At 41.1% G+C, this 19,828-nt stretch overlaps 1 protein-coding gene across 2 annotated transcripts; it reads left to right on the forward strand.

Moving 5' to 3' along the window:
- On the forward strand, positions 1-19,550 carry zer1 (zyg-11 related, cell cycle regulator). 2 transcript variants are annotated; one of them, XM_034232281.1, is made up of 16 exons: positions 1-156; positions 2,211-2,428; positions 2,541-2,691; positions 6,479-6,933; positions 8,168-8,341; positions 8,456-8,570; positions 10,140-10,286; positions 10,477-10,650; positions 11,146-11,361; positions 12,272-12,313; positions 12,440-12,559; positions 12,741-12,856; positions 13,125-13,313; positions 14,207-14,304; positions 14,815-14,917; positions 19,224-19,550. In XM_034232281.1, exons 2-16 carry the CDS (start codon positions 2,262-2,264, stop codon positions 19,309-19,311), a joined length of 2,355 nt encoding a protein of 784 aa, XP_034088172.1. In that variant the 5' UTR covers positions 1-156; positions 2,211-2,261; the 3' UTR covers positions 19,312-19,550. The 2 variants fall into 2 exon arrangements, with proteins under 2 accessions (XP_034088172.1, XP_034088173.1); XM_034232282.1 differs by lacking the exon at positions 1-156 and adding an exon at positions 198-392.
- Positions 19,551-19,828: the final 278 nt, after the last annotated feature.

A 19,828-nucleotide genomic window follows, 5' to 3' on the forward strand; every position in this document is an offset into this window, starting at 1 on the left:
GGAGGAAGAGATGGGAAAAGGAGGACGAGAGAAGAAGTGAGAGGAGGAGTCTGTTTGTTGACATCGGACGAAAACGAAAATCAGATGAGTGAAGACTGATGAAACAAACTACATTTCTCGCCGTCATCAAGACATATAGCCTTGGCGAAAGCTAAGGTAAAGCACCGCCTGATGGGCTGCCACTCAGTCACCTGTGACCGCTGTCTGTTCACTGTGGTTCCACACATAGCTCGTAGCTAGCGCTGGTCCCACTGGCGATGTTAGCTAACACCATAGCAGGGAAAGTCACTGTTAGCCACAAGCTAATTCTGACGCTGAGATGCACTGCTGACACCGTATCGGCAAGTTGAGGCTTAACTTGGAAAACACATGTTTGTCTCTTTGATATTTGTGTAGGTATTATTGAATAGGTTTATAGTTTGTGTGTGTTATTCAGTAGCTATCTAGCGACAGTGTTGTTAAAGTAAAACTGATGTACAGTGTAGCTAGCTAGAAAGCTAGCTAACTAGTCTGCCGTGTCTCCCAGGGTTGTTGCTGTGTGCTGAACTGACAGACCTGTAGCACTAACTTAGAGACAGGACAACTTCACTCACTAACTTCCTTTTGTCAGCAGGACATTCAGCTTGATATAGATAAGTAAGGATACTTGTGTTTGTAACGTTAATATTGAAACACAAAGTTGTTAAAAAGAACACAACATTGGTGGCAAGCAGTATCAGCAGTGGTGTAAAGTAAGTACATGTATTCATGTACATGTAATATTGCTAAGTACTGTACTTTAATTGAGTATTTCCATGTTATGATACTTTGTAATTCTACTTCACTAAAATTCAGAGGTAAACATTGTACTTTTACTCCACTACATTTATTGAATGCCTTTAGTTACTTTGCATATATGGATTAAGGATCCAAACATGATCAACACTTCAATCAGACTGTAGTTCCACCTGGAGTATTATTCACAAGCTACCCAGCAGTACATATAGTAGTTAGTTCATCAATGGTTATAATGACAACATATATGATTCTGAAATGCGTAAATCTGCATAGCGATTACTTTGGGTTACCTGGTACTTTAGGTATATGTTGATGCTTATACTCTTTTACTTTTACTTGAGTAACAATTTGATTGCAGGACTTTAACTTGTAACAGAGTATTCCTACACTCTGGTACTTCTATTTTGACTTAGGACAACATCTGAAGAACTTCCACCTCTTCAAACTAGTAGCACTAACATAAAGACATGAACTTAAGTTACTATTTTCATTTGTTAGAAGGAGTCATTCAGCTTGATATCAATAAGTTAGGATAATTGTATTTGTAACGTTCATGTTGAAACCAGTGGTTAAAAAGAACACAACATTGGTTGCAAGCAGTATCAGCCATACGCATGACAACTAGCTCTCTAAAGAATGGACAAATGGGAGATATATGTCTTCAATTCCATTTTTCACACATGGAAAATACAGTAAGGGTTTTTTGGAACATCATTGACCTATAATGTGTTGTTTATGACCAGGGGGGGAGAAGTATTCAGAAGCTTTGCTTCAGTCAAAGTACTGATACATTATTGTCAAAATACTTCATTACAAGTAAAAGTCCTGCATTCAAAATCTTAATTAAGTAAACGTACAAAAGTATTATCAGCAACATGTACTTGCTTTACAAAAAGTGATCATTTTGCAGAAAAATGGCCTTTTCTGTGTGTATATTATATTTATGCATGTGACATTTTCTAGATAATATTGTTGCATCAAGTAGCATTTAACTCGTGGACAAACACAATTCTGACTGACTTTCTTAGCAAAATATTTGACTCTTGTGTTTAATATATATATAATCTTTTAGAGATGCATTTTGTTAAAGGTAGTTCAAGCAGTTAAATAAATGTAGTGGAGTAGAAGTATACAGTAGCATATCATGGAAATACTCAAGTAAAGTATGTACCTCAAAATTGTACTTAAGTACAGTATTTGAGTAAATGTACTTACTTCCCTCCTCTGTCTATGACTTGGATGTTTCGACTAATATTTGGAATGAATGTCATTACTTTGTTCGCTAAGTCTCTGACTCAGTGTATATGATTTGAACCCGTTTATCTCTTTGCTAGTCAAATGGTCAAAGGGAAACTTTTTGTTTCTGATTTCCAGCAGAAACAAGCTCCTGTGAAAAGACATGTCCTAAGTTTATTGGATGAATGTCTCCTCAGGTCCCCTGCACTGCCCTGTCTTTCATCTGAGCCGGAGACGAAGAGGCTAACATGGCAGCAAAAGCAGGAGACAACCCTGACAGCCTCATGACTCTGGCAACCATCTTCTGCCTGAGGAACCTCAGGAAGACCATGTGCTACCAGGGATTCAGGAACAAGCTCTGTCTGCGCTCGGACATCTTCCTTCCAAGCGAGATCTGCGACAAGTTGGTCAACACGTACGTCACATGATACATCTGCAATCATTCCATTCATCTACATTTCCATTCTCTTAAAATGCCTCATCATCACAATATTACATATTCTATGTTTTTTTTGTTTTTTGTACAGATACATGGAGTTGGTCCACACAGATAGTAACTTTGAACCAGAGGAAAGCTTCTTCCAACTGTTCTCAGACCCCTGCAGCACCAGACTGACCAGGGTACAGCTGAGAGAAGACTTCGTACGGGACAGAGATCTGGAGGCCATTCAAAAACAGGTGGGGTTTTTCAGAAAACTGTGATTGAATCTCTCATCGTCCAGTCCACCTCTGTGAAACAGCTCGACTAGTAAACTTAGATAATGGAAGTACCTGTAGCCATTCACCTTTTTGCTCACTTTAGGCCTCAGTCGTGATTTCGTAGGCATCATCGTTTACACAGACACAGCATATCCTGCGCTAAGTGGTCTAAGGTCTATGGTTGTCATTTGTCTGCTTGTGTAATGTCAGACACAATGATGTGGCACCTCTTCTTCAGAGGTGGAAACACTTGAAATAATAACTAGACAACAGTGTGAAAAATACAGCTAAATATTTCACTCACAACTTAAAACAACAGCATTGCTGTTAACAAAGAAGAATTCCCATTACACTACATTATTCTCATTTCTTTTTTGAGCCAATAGACACATTTGTTAGGTTTAATTTTCTTTTTTGAGATACATTGCATTGTAAGTCAAACTGGGGCTCCTATCCCTCTTTTCATAATAACCAAGAGCTCAATAACCCAGTGTAAGAGCCATCTTAATGAAAGGTCATGCTTGGGTTGAAGCTGTCACCATGATGTCTTATTTCATGTCTGTGCCAAAGGCAGGGTTCGTACGGGTGCTGGAAATCCTTGAAAATGCTTGAAATTGTACGAGGTGTTTTCAAGGTTTGAAAAGTGCTTGGGTTTTGGGAATGGTGCTTGAATTTGGGATAAAGTGCTTGAAATTGTAAATGCTTTATTTAACTTTTTAGATGAAAAGAAAAGAAAGAAGTCGGAGCGCGCTTAATTGCTTCGCTTTTACATAAAACAGCTCCGCTATGCGCGCGACCTGCAAGTGTTCGTGTTACGTGTGAGCTAGGCATTCTGATGAGAGTGATAGATGACTGTGTGCCAGGAGGTTGCAGTTTCAACGAGCGTTGGCTAGCAGAAGACAAATACAAGCCATGGCTAAGACGAGGGTCAAGCCCACGAGTAGCCTCCTACAAAGTATGCAAAAATAACGATGCGAGAGTCTGCGCTGACGAGCCACATGAAAGGTACGCCGTAGAAGAGCATTTTAGATTAGGCTAACGTTGCATGTTACGTTTGTTTAAGCTAACGTTAGCTAGCTGAATAACGAACTCGATGAGGGATAATAATAATTGCAGGGGACAATCATTTCAGAGGAGCGTACCTATGTTAAAGTGCGTTACAGTCGCCATCCTGTGGTGTTCAGAGGATGAAGCACTCACTGTTGTAATTCAACCCAGTCTCACAGCATTTCGTGTTATAGTCACGAAATATAATCTATTGATTCGACAGAGCGATTTTAAAAGCAATGTATTTCTACTGGTAGTGTGTTTTGTGCCTAAACCAAATGTGACTCACATTGACCCGAAGACACATTTTCGTTTGTATTACTGGTCTGGGGGAAGCTCGCGAGTGTGTGTGTGTGTTTGTGTAATTTTGCGCTTGTGTACCGGGGAAACACTCACACCGGCTGTTTTTATGCTTGCTGTGACGTTAAATTACTTTGTTTATTTGAAAACAGATGAAAACAAACTGTCCCGGACTATACGCCTTTACTTCATCATTTCAGCGGAGGGAGGGGGAGCGGCGCTGCGGAAGAGCAGGGTGCGATTTGAGAGTTGCCTCTTCTTCCCTTTACAAGCTACAAAAATGTATTTATCGTGAGATTTTGGCAATAACAGTTTCATATTCTGAAAGCCAAGACTTTGTTTATCTAAAATCAAACACACCCGAATCCTGAAAAACTAGTTTTTTTACACAAATCCACGTTTATTTTTTAAATGAGCCGTTGCGACTTTTGACTGATTTCGATAGAGTGGGTCACAAATAATAACAAATTAGAAGGAAAAACATATATACAGATTTCAGTATTCTGAAAATACTGACCCCATTTCTTTTCCTCACAGACGGCAAAAAAAGCCCGACATTATACGATTTAAAAAAATAAAAAAAACAATAATGGTGGCTTGATATTGAGTAAGAACATGTTTTTATGAACCCCACAGCTTCCGGTCTTCCAAGACCCGACCGGACAAAAAGACGCAGGCACGAAACATACTACCAATAGAAATACATTGTTTTTAAAATCGTTGTGTGACTCAAAAAAAGGGGAACATCGTGTTGGTAAACACGAATCAATAGATTACATTTATTTCGTGACTATAACACGAAATGCCGTGAGACTTGGTTGCGTAATAATTAGACCTTAGCTTATAGTATGTTGTTATACATTATAAACTGAGGATTTGACCGGGTCGCTATGGTTGATACTTTTAGAAACAGGCTTTTATATAAAATCTTGAAGTATTATACAAGTAAAACTACATTTTGCTTTAATCCCATGTAATTGTAGAATGAACACAGTCTTCCTTTGAAGATGTATAAGTCAGGTGTCTTGAGTAGTCAGAATTACCTAAAATCATTGTACACATTTGTAAATATTATTTTCCACTTGTTACCATTGTGAGTCTATTGTTATGCAGCTCTGCGTGATTTTGCGGCTACAATTCAGGCTAATACACTACCAGAGGTGGAATAAGTACTCAGATCTTGTACTTGAGTAAAAGTAGAAGTACTCAGATATTATACTTGAGTAAAAGTAGAAGTACCAGAGTGTAGGAATACTCTGTCACAGTAAAAGTCCTGCATTCAAAATGTTCCTCAAGTAAAAGTAGAAAAGTATTATCATCAAAATATAGTGAAAGTAGCGACAGTAAAAGTAGTCGTTGTGCAGATTGGTCCATTTCAGAATAATATATATGATATGTTTTATAATGATTGATCATGAAAGTGTTCTCAAAGCTGGTAAAGGTGCAGCTAGTTTGAATGACTTTGTATACTGCAGGGTAGCTTGTGGATTTACTCCAGGTGGAACTAAAGTCTGATTTAACACTTGATTAGATTTCACATCATTCATCCACATCTGTGAAGTAACTAAAGGTATTAAATACATGTAGTGCAGCAAAAGTACACCATTTACCTCTGACTTATGTTCACTGCCAACCGAAAAGTACCTCAAAAATAGTAATCAATAATGTATTGAAAAGTTATTTGGCTGATTGTTTTATATTGGCTCAGCCAGGTTATATGGGAGGCCCAGTCTATGTACAGATCATTTTGAAATATTAAACTTAGTTTTATTTTCTTTAATTTTTCATCCTCGTGTAGAATGCTATCATGAAACACACATTTGGTTGTTTATCGCATAAAGAACATCTGATTTAATGTGAGGTAGGGAAATAATCCTTTGAGGATAAGTATGTGTATATAAATATGTAATTACAACAGCTGGAAAATGCTTGAAAAGTGCTTGAATTTGACTTTGGAAAAGGTGTAAGAACCCTGCAAAGGGTGTTGCTGTCCTATTACCCAGAGTACAGGTATTAATGATGTGTCATGTCACATATTTGGGTGTGTCTGACCCCAGAAGGGCATAGGGTTTTTGACCGCCCGAGCACGAGTGTGTAAGTCCCCCAATGATAGTTTGTTCAGGCAATGAATAACATCTGAATGGATGTGGACTTTATTATGCACTGAGACCATAGATGGATTGTATTATGCTGCACCTGATAACGAGCCTACCAATTCTTAATTGAAGCAACAAACAAACGTATCCACACAGTATAGCGCATCAGCAAGGTCATTCCTGGGAGTTAGAACGCCACAGAGTAGCTTTAGTATTATGCTAAAGCTCCTATACCCAGTCCTTGGTGAGTGCAGCATATTTAGGTCAGTATGGTTCTAAAAGGATTCAGTGATCAGTCATTTGTCGTATATGTGTTCCAACAGGACCTGATTGAGCTCCACCTCACCTACTGCAACAGTCTGTCCTCTCGCAGCCTGAAATCCCTGATCAGCTTCCGTGAGACCTTGGTGTCTCTGTGTCTCTTCGGCTGCAACCACATCTTCTACAGGAAGGGCGGTGCCCCACTCGCATGCAACGAAGACACTGAGGATGAGGAGGAGGAGAGCCCTGCTTCCAGGCAAGCTTTAGAGACAGACTTTAACTTCCAGGGCTTCAACCGCCTCAGGCTGCTCAACTTAGGCGGCCTGCCAGACGAGGTGGATGCGGAGACGCTGCTCAAACCCCTGAAGTCGCTCACCTCACTAGATCTGTCTAATGTACAGTTGCTGGGAACAGCTTTTCTCACCCAGTGGAAAGACAGACTTGCGTCTCTTGTGCTCTACAACGTTGACCTGTCAGAGGAGCTGGTCAGCACCATTGTGGAGATGGTAAATCTCAGGTAAGGTGGTAGGGGGCTTTAATGTACAATTTGTTATTATGATCTCAACATACCCTGGTATTGCATTTTAAATATTGCCAGTTGATCATGTCTGCTCTGTATTTAAATGACAAACGACAACACAGATTGTTCTGCTGTGCTGGTGGAATTTGAGTTGAAATCAAACGAGCCACTGGCCTGAAGTTGTCTCATGTATGGACCTACTAAGGATCTTCAGTCCTTTTAGATGTGTTTAACACCCAAACCTTATCGGTCACCCATTACTAAAGGACAACACCTACATTTTGCAGATGGACAAATTGAAAGAAAAAGTTACTTTTCTGGAGCACTCCACTCAGCACCACAGCACTAGGTTATATTCATATTTTTCAGTTGAAATATATGTTCTAGCAGAAAATAGTTTACAAGTTCACAAATAACCCATTCACTCACTGTCTTTCAGAATGAATACAGGTTTCTCTCCAACTTCAGAGGCATTACAAATGTCCTCTGCACGCCGTAACTTCCTCTATCCAAGTAGCCTTGTCTTTCGCACCAAACATCGACACAAATATTTGTCTTAAGGTAGAGCATATGAATCACAATAATTAGTAGTAGCACATCGCAGGATGTGACGATTTAAAAAAAAAAAAGGACTTGTGATGTTAAGTAGGCAAATGAACTCAAACACGTCATGTTACAATTATGTTGCTGCTTGCTACCAAAGGAAAACCACAATCACAATCAAATCTCCAAAGCAAACGGACCCGGAGGTTAAAGGTCAAAACACTGAATAAAGTAGTTTCACGTGTTTCTCCAGGGCAGTTCGGCGCTGCTAACCGAGCTAGCTCAGCTTGTTGCTCTGATAACTTAAGATCCAGACGTCCGTGACTAAAATCCTTCATCCGGTTAAAAAAATACCAATTGTACATTGAAATGATGCGGTTTGAGTCAGAATGTGCTGTGCCCTCAGCTTTACAGAGTTTCAGCTCAGTGTTCATCTGTTATGTTTTATTTAGTTTTATTAAAACTTTAAATAACTAGATTAATGGATGCTTTGGATGTTTTGAATTTGGGCGTAAGATTTGTGCTCCCATTACATATTATACAAAATCTGAATTCTAGCATTTATAACTCTCAAAACTAATTTAACTATAATGAAAACATCCCCATTCATTTGTTGTTACCTTTAGGTGGCCTATATTCATTTGAATAGAATGTGTCACTGACGGTGCTAAAACTCTTCATCCTTCAGGCATCTTGACATCTCCCGGGAGAGCAGGCGCACCTCTAAGTTTAAGATGAGCAGGAAGATCCTGACGGCCATCGTACAGCGCCTGGTCAACCTGGTGTCTCTGGACATCTCCGGGCACATCATGCTCGACAACTGCACAGTCCCACACATCGAGGAAGCTATGGGGCGGCCGAGGTGGGAGACCAACGCTAGAGTCTACATTGGATATGAACATTTGTTATTTATTGTTTTTAATGTATTTGACTTGCCAGTGAACCTTTTTACCAGTCATGATTTTCTTTCTTTCAGCATCGAGCCGTGCAAGAGCAGCATTTATCCTTTCCAGGAGCTGAAGAGGCCGCTGCAGTTCCTGGGCCTGTACGACACCACCCTCTGTAATGTGACACACATCCCTGCTTATAAGGTACTGCTTATCTGAAGGGCCCCACACGCATCACACTTTGTGGCTAATAATAGTTATGAAGATAATAGTTAGAGCATCCAGGGATTGAAATGTAATATGAAATCTCAGGGACGTTGTTTCATTGCCGGCTTTGGGAGTGTGGGGAAGATAGTGAGTTTTGGTGCGAGGTATTGCCTGCTGACAATATGATAGGTATAAAACTACCTTTTCACCCTTAGTTGTTTATACTGGGAGTTTCCCCTACTAATCTTCACATCCTCCATGCAAAGCGCCTCATAGCTGTTTCCTGGTGGCCCCCTCTACATTTATTTGGGAACGTTGTATGCATTTGTTTTAGAATGAAGGATATGTCTAAAGAACTAAAAAGAGAGAAAGAGTAACCTTTTTTTATTATTTTATTTGTATTTATTATATATATTAATTAGGGCTGTCAAGTTATTAACGCTATTATTAACGCGTTAATAACGTGTTAACGGAAAAAAAAATGTACACCACTAATTATTTTAACGCGATTAACGCATGTGCATTTTTTGTCCTCGGCCGCCCCGTAGTTTCAGAGCGCATCGAGTTTAAAATACCATCTAATCCAAGCACACTGCTGACTGATGCCGACAGCCCCACTCCTGCCGCCCGCTTGAGGAAGACCACACTTGAAAGTGTGCGGGGGAGACGCCTGGACACGTCTACGAGCAGCCACTTTCAACAAAGATCGCTAAATGGGTGGCTACAGCTTGAAGGCCAATTAACATTGTGGAGGACGAGGGGTTGCGTGATATAACTCGGGTCGCAGCCAACGGCTGCACTTATGAATCGCCTTCCAGAGCCACCACTGTGTCGAAAATACACAACTTGTATGAAGTCCAAGCAGCGAAAGTAGAGAGACTCACCGGAGACTATTGGACTTCACTCAGTAATGACAGTTACCTCGGGTCACAGCGCATTCTTTTGACTCACAGTGGGAACTGTGCACACACACACACACACACACACACACACACACACACACACACACACACACACACACACACACACACACACACACACACACACAGGTTGTTGTTTAATATTCATGAGAATATTTGTCATTGTTCAAATGATAATAAACAAACATTTGCATATTTGTCCACTCATATGTTGATAAGAGTATTCAAAACGTATCCCTCTAAGGTACATTTAGAACAGATAATAAATGTGCGATTAACTGGACAATCATGCGATTAATCGCGATTAAATATTTTAATCGACTGACATTTTTCTATATTTTTTATTTAAGAAGTACAGTAAGATAAAGAAGTACATCTTTACTTTACTGTACTTTGCTTTAAGTGCTATCATGTCACAAAGTACTATATGTCTTTGGTAGTTAATGATCTAATTTAGCAGTGATGTAATGTACGTTTTTCTTCTTTTTGTCATTGTTTTTGGGGTTGCTGTTTTTCTGTGTGCTTGTAAATGTGGGAACAAATTCATAAAGTGAAATCTTCTAAGCAGGTCATGAGCACATACTAATTATGCTTAGAAACCGGCTTGCTGTGTGGTTAACATCTGTGTGTTGCTGCCCTTTCCCAGGTGACCGGATCAAAGAATGAAGAGCAGGTTCTGAATGCCATAGAGGCGTACACAGAGTTTCGTCCTGAGCTGGCCCACAGAGCCATCAATCAGCTGTTTGACATCGCCAGGATACAGCACTGCAGCCAACTGCTCCGAGCTCTGCAGGTAAGATACAGAAAGGTTGCCTTGTTCTTTGAATGATGGGACACCAGTGACTTCAAAGGAAATATTTGTTCCATGCATGTTAACATAAAATATACTTTATTGATCCCAAATTGGGATTATTTAAAAAAAAATGTTATGCTTGTCCAACACTCACTCTTAAATCTCTTCTCTAAACGTGCTGTCCTTTTAGCTGGTCATAGCAGCGTTGAAGTGCCACAAATACGATAAGAGCATCCAGGTGACGGGCAGCGCCGCTCTGTTCTACCTGACCAACACGGAGTACCGCAGTGACCAGAGTGTGAGGCTGCGCAGAGAGGTCATCCAGGTGGTGCTGAACGGAATGGAGCAGTACCAGGAGGTCACCGTAAGTCCGCCCCGTCTCCCATAAAATCAGCCCAACCTAAAGTCTATCTGGCTAATTGAAATACATTTTCTAAAGGTGAATTTCATATATGATATTTAGATACTACAACACCTTTTGATCCGAAGTATGGAGCAATGAACAAAGTGTGTAACAAGTATTAAAACGATGCCATGCTCATTCACATGAAAACATGATATCTCAGAACATTTAGGAGGGAATTGCTTGTTCTGTGAATGTTAAACATCCACTTGGATTTAACCTTTTTGGCCCCAAACAAAAAAAAGCTTTTTCCAAATGTTGACAATTTCACAAAAGTGTCCTATAGGTCAAAATATTGAAGTGTTGCCATATTGGACCGACAAGTTTTCATTATATGCAGCAGAATGAAAGCACTTTCATAGAGATATCAGATGAAATCTGGTCATCTTTTATGACTACCTTATGTTGCTCTTCAGAGTTCTCAGATGGATCGGTAACCCTCCCTGTCCCTCACAGGTCCAGAGGAACTGCTGCCTGACTCTGTGTAACTTCAGTATTCCAGAGGAGCTGGAGTTCCAGTACAGTCGGGTCAACCAGCTACTGCTGAAGATCCTGGAGCCAGCCCGGCAGGACGAGTCCATCCAGAGAATCGCTGTGCACCTCTGCAACGCTCTGGTCTGTCAGGTGGACAACCACCACAAGGAGGCTGTGGGGAAGATGGGCTTTGTCAAGGTAACATCAGGAGGATCTCTTCTCGTTTAGCTTCCCCATATTTCAGACAAATTACAAGAGTTATCAAACTGAAATGATCTTTGTCTATTGTCGTGAAATGAGATATTCTGGTATAAAAGGGTCATATATTACTACTCCTCTTCATTTTGACAGATTTCTTGAAAAGCCTGCAAAATTCAGATTATTTTTGTACGCCTTTTTTTGTATTCTCCGTGGGGAAAATCATCCTCTGTGTTTGACCCATCTTATCCATTAAGAAGGTAAACTGCCCTAAGATGCAATGTGTTCACTAAGGTGGTGCAGTGGTATAAGTGTGTTTGAATGTAGAGGATTCAAAAGAGGCAGGATCTAATGCAACGTAATCTGCCATAAACTATGCTGGCAATCACTATTGCTAGTTCTAATACTCTGTGAGAGTGATGAGTGAGCCGACCTAGATCTGTAGGGGTGTTGAGCTCACTAGAAACTTACACCAGGCCGAGCAGGCGGGTCAAAAATGTACAAAGCACAGTTTATCAATAACTTACAAAAATTGGTATGCAAAGGTCCACCTTCCACCTTCTCTTCCCCTTTCTTTGTCTCAAATCCATATTTTCGCAGGTCAGGCGTTGATGAATTGCTCTCAATGCAAATGTAAAACCACTGTAACACAACTGGGTAGGATTGAACAAATTGAACTGTTTACTTCACATGCATTAAACCAAAGGAGACCAATATAGATAGAGTAGGCCTTTTTTCAAAAGCTTTCTAGTAGTTATCTTAAAGCTGTGTGCACTAGCAATATCCATGTTTTTTTGAATGAGAAATAACATGTTTTTTTAAAGTTTGTCATGACACTAAGGCGTCGGAGTAAGACCTGAAGAAAGTTAAAGTTGTTATTTTTGTCCTGTCTCCATCTCCTCATTCACAGACAATGTTGAATTTAATTCAAAAGAAGCTACAGGACAGAACGGTGAGTCTGAGTTTCACTTTGGATCTTTAAATGTATTGTTTTATAGACACTTGTTATAACCATCACACACCTTTATCAAATGCAGGGGATTGTTGTAAATAATCTTTAATGTTGGTTTTCCCTCAGTGTGACCAGGTGATGGAGTTTTCCTGGAGCGCTCTGTGGAACATCACTGATGAGACGCCTGACAACTGTCAGATGTTCCTTAACTGTCGGGGCATGAGTCTCTTCCTGGAGTGTCTCCAGGTGAGTTCACGCAGCCCGTTTCTCTTCCTAACTTCCAGAGGTCACGACTGCCTTCAGGATTTATTCCATACGTTATATCTTGTGTGTGTACCTGATAAAACATTGTGCTTTTGGACTATTAGGGCAATCATCTCTGTGTAATAACACACACCTCTCCCCTCATGATATGATCTTACTACAGGAGTTTCCAGACAAGCAGGAGCTGCACCGCAACATGTTGGGGCTTCTGGGAAATGTTGCTGAGGTGAAAGCACTGAGACCCCAGCTGCTCACCCCCCAGTTCATCACTGTGTTCAGGTAAGAGAACTCAACCAGGTGAGAGTGTACCTCTTATAAATAAAACATTTACAACCTATAGGAAGTATATTCATTTCTTTAAAATATATATATTTCATAGTGACATTCAGTATCAAACACAATTATCATACAGAACAAAGCTCAGAAAGCACAGACAAACTAAATGAAGTCATTCAGGGTAAAATGTTTGTGAGGGTACGTTTTTGACAGACCTCATCAGATACGTGTTGTTTGTATCAGTCCCCCTCACTGTGTGATGCTCTGACAGTAACCTGCTGGACAGTAAGGCGGATGGGATCGAGGTGTCCTACAATGCCTGCGGCGTGCTCTCACACATCATGTTTGACGGCCCGGCCGTTTGGTCCATGGAGGATCCGCGCAGAGACTCAGTGATGGACAAGATGATGGACGCCATCCAGAGCTGGGACGTCAGCTCACGCCGCAACATCAACTACAGGTGATCATCTGTTTATTTACTGTGACAATGCATCATGTCAGTTCTTGCTTCATCAGCAGTTTCACCGTAGTATGGATACTGTGGCACCTCTGAAAGTCAGGTTGGAAGCGTAGCAGTAGGTCAAAACAGACTCAGAGATTTTTTTAAATAAGTATTTTACCAGAGGGTTACTTTCAAAATATAGTCAGTTACCATGACTAATTACATGTCATCAAATGTCATCAGAAACCTTATTTGAGTTTCAAAATATAAAAGTAATTTAACCTGATTACTTTCTGTTACTTTTGGATTACATTTGATGAGGAAAAATAAATAAAAGAATAAGATGTTTTTTACTGAAGTGTATTTAACAATGTAACCTTAGAAAAGAAGAATTCAAGATATTTGATAACAAACAGAAATGTAGTAACAGTAACCAATGTTTAAGATGAATACATCAAAAGCATAGACATTTTATTTTTGTTTAATAAATCGGGTGTCCACCTACTGCATTAATAAAGAAATGTATTTTGAATAAAGAAGAATGAAATTAGCCTTAATATAAACCATAAAGAAAATGGATTCAGTACCTCTATATATCCATCTTTACTTAAAAATATCTTGTAACACTGAAATCCTGCTAGTAATCTATATCTTTTTAAATGGAACAGTAATCTGATTACTTGTTTTATTTAATGCAATTGTAATGGAATACACTTACCTTTTTTTGTATCCTGATAACGTAATCTCGTTACTTGTTATCCGTTAGATTCAGAACTAAGTAACAGCATGCCGGTGTATCCTGAGTTAAGGGTCTCAGGATACAGGTTAAGGGTCTCCCCCCCCAGCTGTACAGAACAGCTGGGGGGGGAGACCCTCCTTTTGAAATGTTTAAAGTGACTGTGGTCCCTCAGGTCGTTCGAGCCCATCCTGCGCCTGCTGCCTCAGAGCATCGCCCCCGTCAGTCAGCACTGGGCCACCTGGGCCCTCTACAACCTGGTGTCAGTTTACCGTGAGTACCTCCTACACCACGCTCACAGTTAGAGCTGGGCTGTCTGACGTGCCCCTAGCTTATAATACAACACATATCAGCTAGTTTTTAACTTGTGTCCTTTTCTAACATTATAAGTTCTCTTTCACATGTCACCAGGTTGCTTGTTCGTTTCTTCAGTCTTTACTGCTTATAAAGACGAGATAATATACTGATCCCAGTTTGGTCACAGTAGCATGTAGACAAGTATTGCACATGAATAACAAATAAAAAAAAATATATATACATAAACAGTAACAAATAAACAAAACAAAACAGTATATATTTACATATCAACAGTGAAAGATGTATACCTCTATTGAATATACAGATTAGCAAATACAATATAATTGAAGTCAGTTGACTTTGATAGGCCAGCCCACATCTACCAAAATGTAAACCATTAACATTATAGGTTAGCACGTTGTACACCTCAATGGTGCTGTGTACATTAAGACCCTGTAATCATTCTCACTGTCTCTTTATTTACAGCAAGCAAGTATTGTCCCCTGCTGATAAAGGAGGGAGGAATAAGTCTTCTAGAGAAAGTTCTGGAACTGGAAAGCTCACATCCAGAGACCAAGGACATGGCCAGGTAACCTTTTTTTTATTTGATAGATTCTCCAGTCGCTTGTTGAAATGTTCTGTTTGCCAAGATCATTTCTCCAGCTGATGATTCAGCCTGAGCAGCAGCCAGGAGAGATCACCAAAATGATAACAAATATTTGGTCCAATAATTTGGTCGTGAACAGACGTCAGTCATTTACTGCAGAAATCCCAAAATGTAGAAACTCATAAAGTCACTCTCACACCTCTGCTTCAGTTGAAGTCCATGCCAAGTCAAAAGATTCATTGGTATCTTGTTGCTCGGTTCTGTCTGTTGTTCACACTCACTGTAACATTAACATGCCAAGAGGTGTAATCATGAAGTCACATTACCTGACAGGTAGCTCACTGATTGGACAGTTTTGGTGTCATTCGACATAATCAGCTCTACATAGCCTTCGAGAGGAGCTGAAGATGTGACCTGTGATTACTAATCTTCTCTGCTGTCAAAAATAACCCATCTGCTAATGTCAATCTCCTGCTGGACTACATGGTTCTCTAATGAGAATGCTTCTTTGATGGTTCACATCAGCCAATAGTGAATCAGAAAAGTCCCAGAAAACGTTGGGAGCGGATAGACTGATAGCATTTCTCCAGTCCTTAAAGGATGATGTATTTCAGGGGTATTCAACTAAAATGCAACGAGGTCCAGTTAGAGGAAATGTCCCCATGCAAAGGTCCGGAACATCAAAATGTCTAAGTTGCTTCATGAATTAGTGTGATATATATTGAAGTAGCTTTATCAACGTCTGCATGTCATCAACAACTGACTGCCAATCAAATAAAGAAAGTACAATTCAAAAACAACAATATTTATAGTCAATTAACATTGAACTACAGATATACAGTAAATACTGTGGATATGTGTAATGTTCCTCTCGGGCTGCATTTAAAAATAAAATAGAGAAAATAAATAAAATAGCTTTTGAAAATATGTGCATCTTAAAAGTGCTTCATTTTAGATAAATAAAATAAAGTGTAGCAGCAGCTTGAGTTTCCCTTTTCTTTGTTAACCGTTTCACATCATGACTTAACAGTTTCAGACGATTATAGAACAATATCAGTCTTTACACATCATAACAATTGAACAGTTTTAAAGTTTCTCTTTCTTTCCCTCTTATATTGCAGTCCCTCTCTCACTTTGTTCTGTTCAGTGCGAGAATTGAGCTGGAGCTTGTCCTGCCAGGAGTTTAGATCTGGGCTGAAATGGTGTCAGGGCCATTCTCATACACACATGCAGGTGCTCATTGGTTAGCCTCGGTTAGCCTGCGCTGGAACCATATTTAGTTTTAATTTTGATCCTGGTGGACTGAACATATTGGGCTCTGAGACTGCTTATTTTTTGTGACCTCAGTTCTGACTTGAGAGGGAATGTTTGGTCAAACACTTTGTGTTTTGTCTCATAGTGGCGTTTTGGCACTTTTAATGAGCGCCACGGTCTCTGAACAAATAAGACACACTGGTTCTGTGCTCCCAGTGGGCAGGATGAACATGAGTCCACTCAGGGTTAAAAGCTCTGTTCTCACTTTCCTCTTCTTGGAGAGCGCCATGTGTAATTATTTGTCTCTCCCTGTCTGCCGCTAACACGCATGTTCACTCTCCTCTCCGTTTCTCTCCCTGTATCGCTAATTATTCTCTTCACTCACTTTCCTCTCCGCTTCTCTCTAGAAGTTTCTCAATTAACTTAAATTTCTCCTCCCTGACTCCTATCCTCGAGACTTAGTCCCGCCCACAGGAGATGTGAGCGGAGGACTGAGGAGAGGAACCGAGGAGAGAGGAGGGGAAGCAGCAGGCGGTTAGAGAAATGAGAACTCCTCTCCTCTGAGCGGTCATTTTAAAGAGACGTCCATTAATGATGACAGGAGGCACAGCAGCCCTCTGTCTGATGGACAGATGTGTTCATGACCACTTATATATTTACTTTGATTCATTCACCGTGCGGTATAATGAGACAATAACAGGCTACAGATTCGGGGACACACATATAAATATATTTATATAAATATATACAATTTAAAGTATGAGAGCACTCTCATAATAACGTAACACAATCAGAGACTGGATATATCCCCCCCTCTCTCTGGTCGCTGAAATGGGGAATTGAAATTACGGGCCAAAAGTTGTATTTACAAGTAGGCCTATTAAAAGTAAGCAGAGGACACCAAACCAACTGAGACCTGTCTGTCCGCTGCATCTACGCACTGTACAACACACACCTACACACTGTACCACACACACCTACACACTGTACCACACACACACCTACACACTGTACCACACACACACCTACACACTGTACCACACACACACCTACACACTGTACAACACACACACCTACACACTGTACCACACACACACCTACACACTGTACCACACACACACCTACACACTGTACCACACACACACCTACACACTGTACCACACACACACCTACACACTGTACCACACACACACCTACACACTGTACAACACACACACCTACACACTGTACAACACACACACCTACACACTGTACCACACACACACCTACACACTGTACCACACACACACCTACACACTGTACAACACACACCTACACACTGTACAACACACACACCTACACACTGTACAACACACACACCTACACACTGTACCACACACACACCTACACACTATACCACACACACACACACACACACTGTACCACACACACACCTACACACTGTACAACACACACCTACACACTGTACCACACACTCACCTACACACTGTACCACACACACACCTACACACTGTACAACACACACACCTACACACTGTACCACACACACACCTACACACTGTACCACACACACACCTACACACTGTACCACACACACACCTACACACTGTACAACACACACACCTACACACTGTACAACACACACACCTACACACTGTACCACACACACACCTACACACTATACCACACACACACACACACACACACTGTACCACACACACACCTACACACTGTACAACACACACACCTACACACTGTACAACACACACCTACACACTGTACCACACACACACACCTACACACTGTACCACACACACACCTACACACTGTACAACACACACACCTACACACTGTACCACACACTCACCTACACACTGTACAACACACACCTACACACTGTACCACACACACCTACACACTGTACCACACACACCTACACACTGTACCACACACACACCTACACACTGTACAAACACACACCTACAGCTCCTAAAGCATAATCAGGCTACAGCCGTTGTGTATTTTATTATGTGAAGCACTAAATGGTCTTAGAAAAACATCGACTCTTTGTTTGTAGATATCTACTAAACTAAAGCAAATAAAGAGAGTATGCCTGTTATACTGAGTGATATATATTATACACACTGCTCTGCTTTCTGCACGGACCTCACAGCTGTTCTCTCTGTAAACATCGCGTCGCGATGAAAGCAGTTTCTAATATAATATCCAAGGGATGCATGCAGAGCTGTCATTGGCTGAGATAAGTCCGGCCCTGCGTCACGCCTCCACCGTTCCCGGAAATGCATCCGTGGAGGAGCCGTGGAGGACCCATCAGTGTATCCTCGGTTAGAGCTCCTCCAGAGAGCCTCCTCGACGCTCGACGCTCGATCCTCGGTGTGCATTTAGAGAAATGAGACGTCCTTCAACATGGCGCGCTGAAATTCATTTCCGGGTCACTACCGGAGGAGTCGAGGAGGGGAAATGTAAGAATTGAGAAGCCTCTTCTGCCGCGCTCTCATCTCTTCTTCTGTGTTTCTCTCCCTGTATCGCTCACTCCTCTCTTTCGCCCCCTGTCGGCAGCGGTTAAAATAGAATCGCCCCGTCAAAATTGAAATCCCCTATTCATGTAATGATTATAGATCCGGACCGCGGTCCGCCTGTTGCCAACCCCTGATGTATTTGAACTAAAAGGCTGCTGACTGTTTGTTTAAGTTGTCACGCCTCCAAATTAGGTCTCCACATGCCTCACAGCCTGTGGCTTCAGTATCCCAAGGAGTTAGAGGCTAGTAAGATGTAGCATTTAGCACAAATAGGCAGAGAGCTACATACTCAAAAGCTCTCAGTCTGGATATTTGTTCCACATCAGAGCTCACAGCATTCTCCCCAGCCTCAGGTAAACTAAACCAGAGTATGTGTTAGGTGAGAAAGCACCCTAAGCAGTATTTGTACCAACACTCCTCTCCGTACAGGTATAGGATGTACTGTCTAAGATTATCTTGCAACTGCTAACCTGTAAAACATTGCCATTTTACAGCAAAGTAATGGAGGCGTGTGAAACCTTCAAAGAAGACCCCATGGAAACAAATAATGGACAGGAGGTCAACTTTGGACAAAGAGGTTGACCCCACAGGAGCCGTGATCCCCAGCAAACATCCAACACACCCACCTGAGGCCCCTCCCACTGTCATCATCACAAGGGTCAACTGTGTGCATTATTCATATCACTCTTATTATTTCTTAGAGCAGAAAAGTGTCTCTTCACTGCAGTGTGTGTGTGTGTGTGTGTGTGTGTGTGTGTGTGTGTGTGTGTGTGTGTGTGTGTGTGTGTGTGTGTGTGTGTGTGTGTGTGTGTGTGTGTGTGTGTGTGTGTGTGTGTGTGTGTGTGTGTGTGGTGTGTGTGTGTGTGTGTGTGTGTGTGTGTGTGTGTGTGTGTGTGTGTGTGTGTGTGTGTGTGTGTGTGTGTGTGTGTGTGTGTGTGTGTGTGTGTGTGTGTGTGTGTGTGTGTGTGTGTGTGTGTTCTCTCACTGCTCACTGAGCTGTGCACAGTGAATATTAGCCCTGGTGTGTGTAGCTGCAGACACTTTGTGGCACAACAATTGATTTGTTATATATGTAAATACTCTCAGTTTGTCTCATCCT

Source organism: Gymnodraco acuticeps, unplaced genomic scaffold (assembly GCF_902827175.1).
Source record: "Gymnodraco acuticeps unplaced genomic scaffold, fGymAcu1.1, whole genome shotgun sequence".
Lineage (NCBI taxonomy): Eukaryota > Metazoa > Chordata > Actinopteri > Perciformes > Bathydraconidae > Gymnodraco > Gymnodraco acuticeps.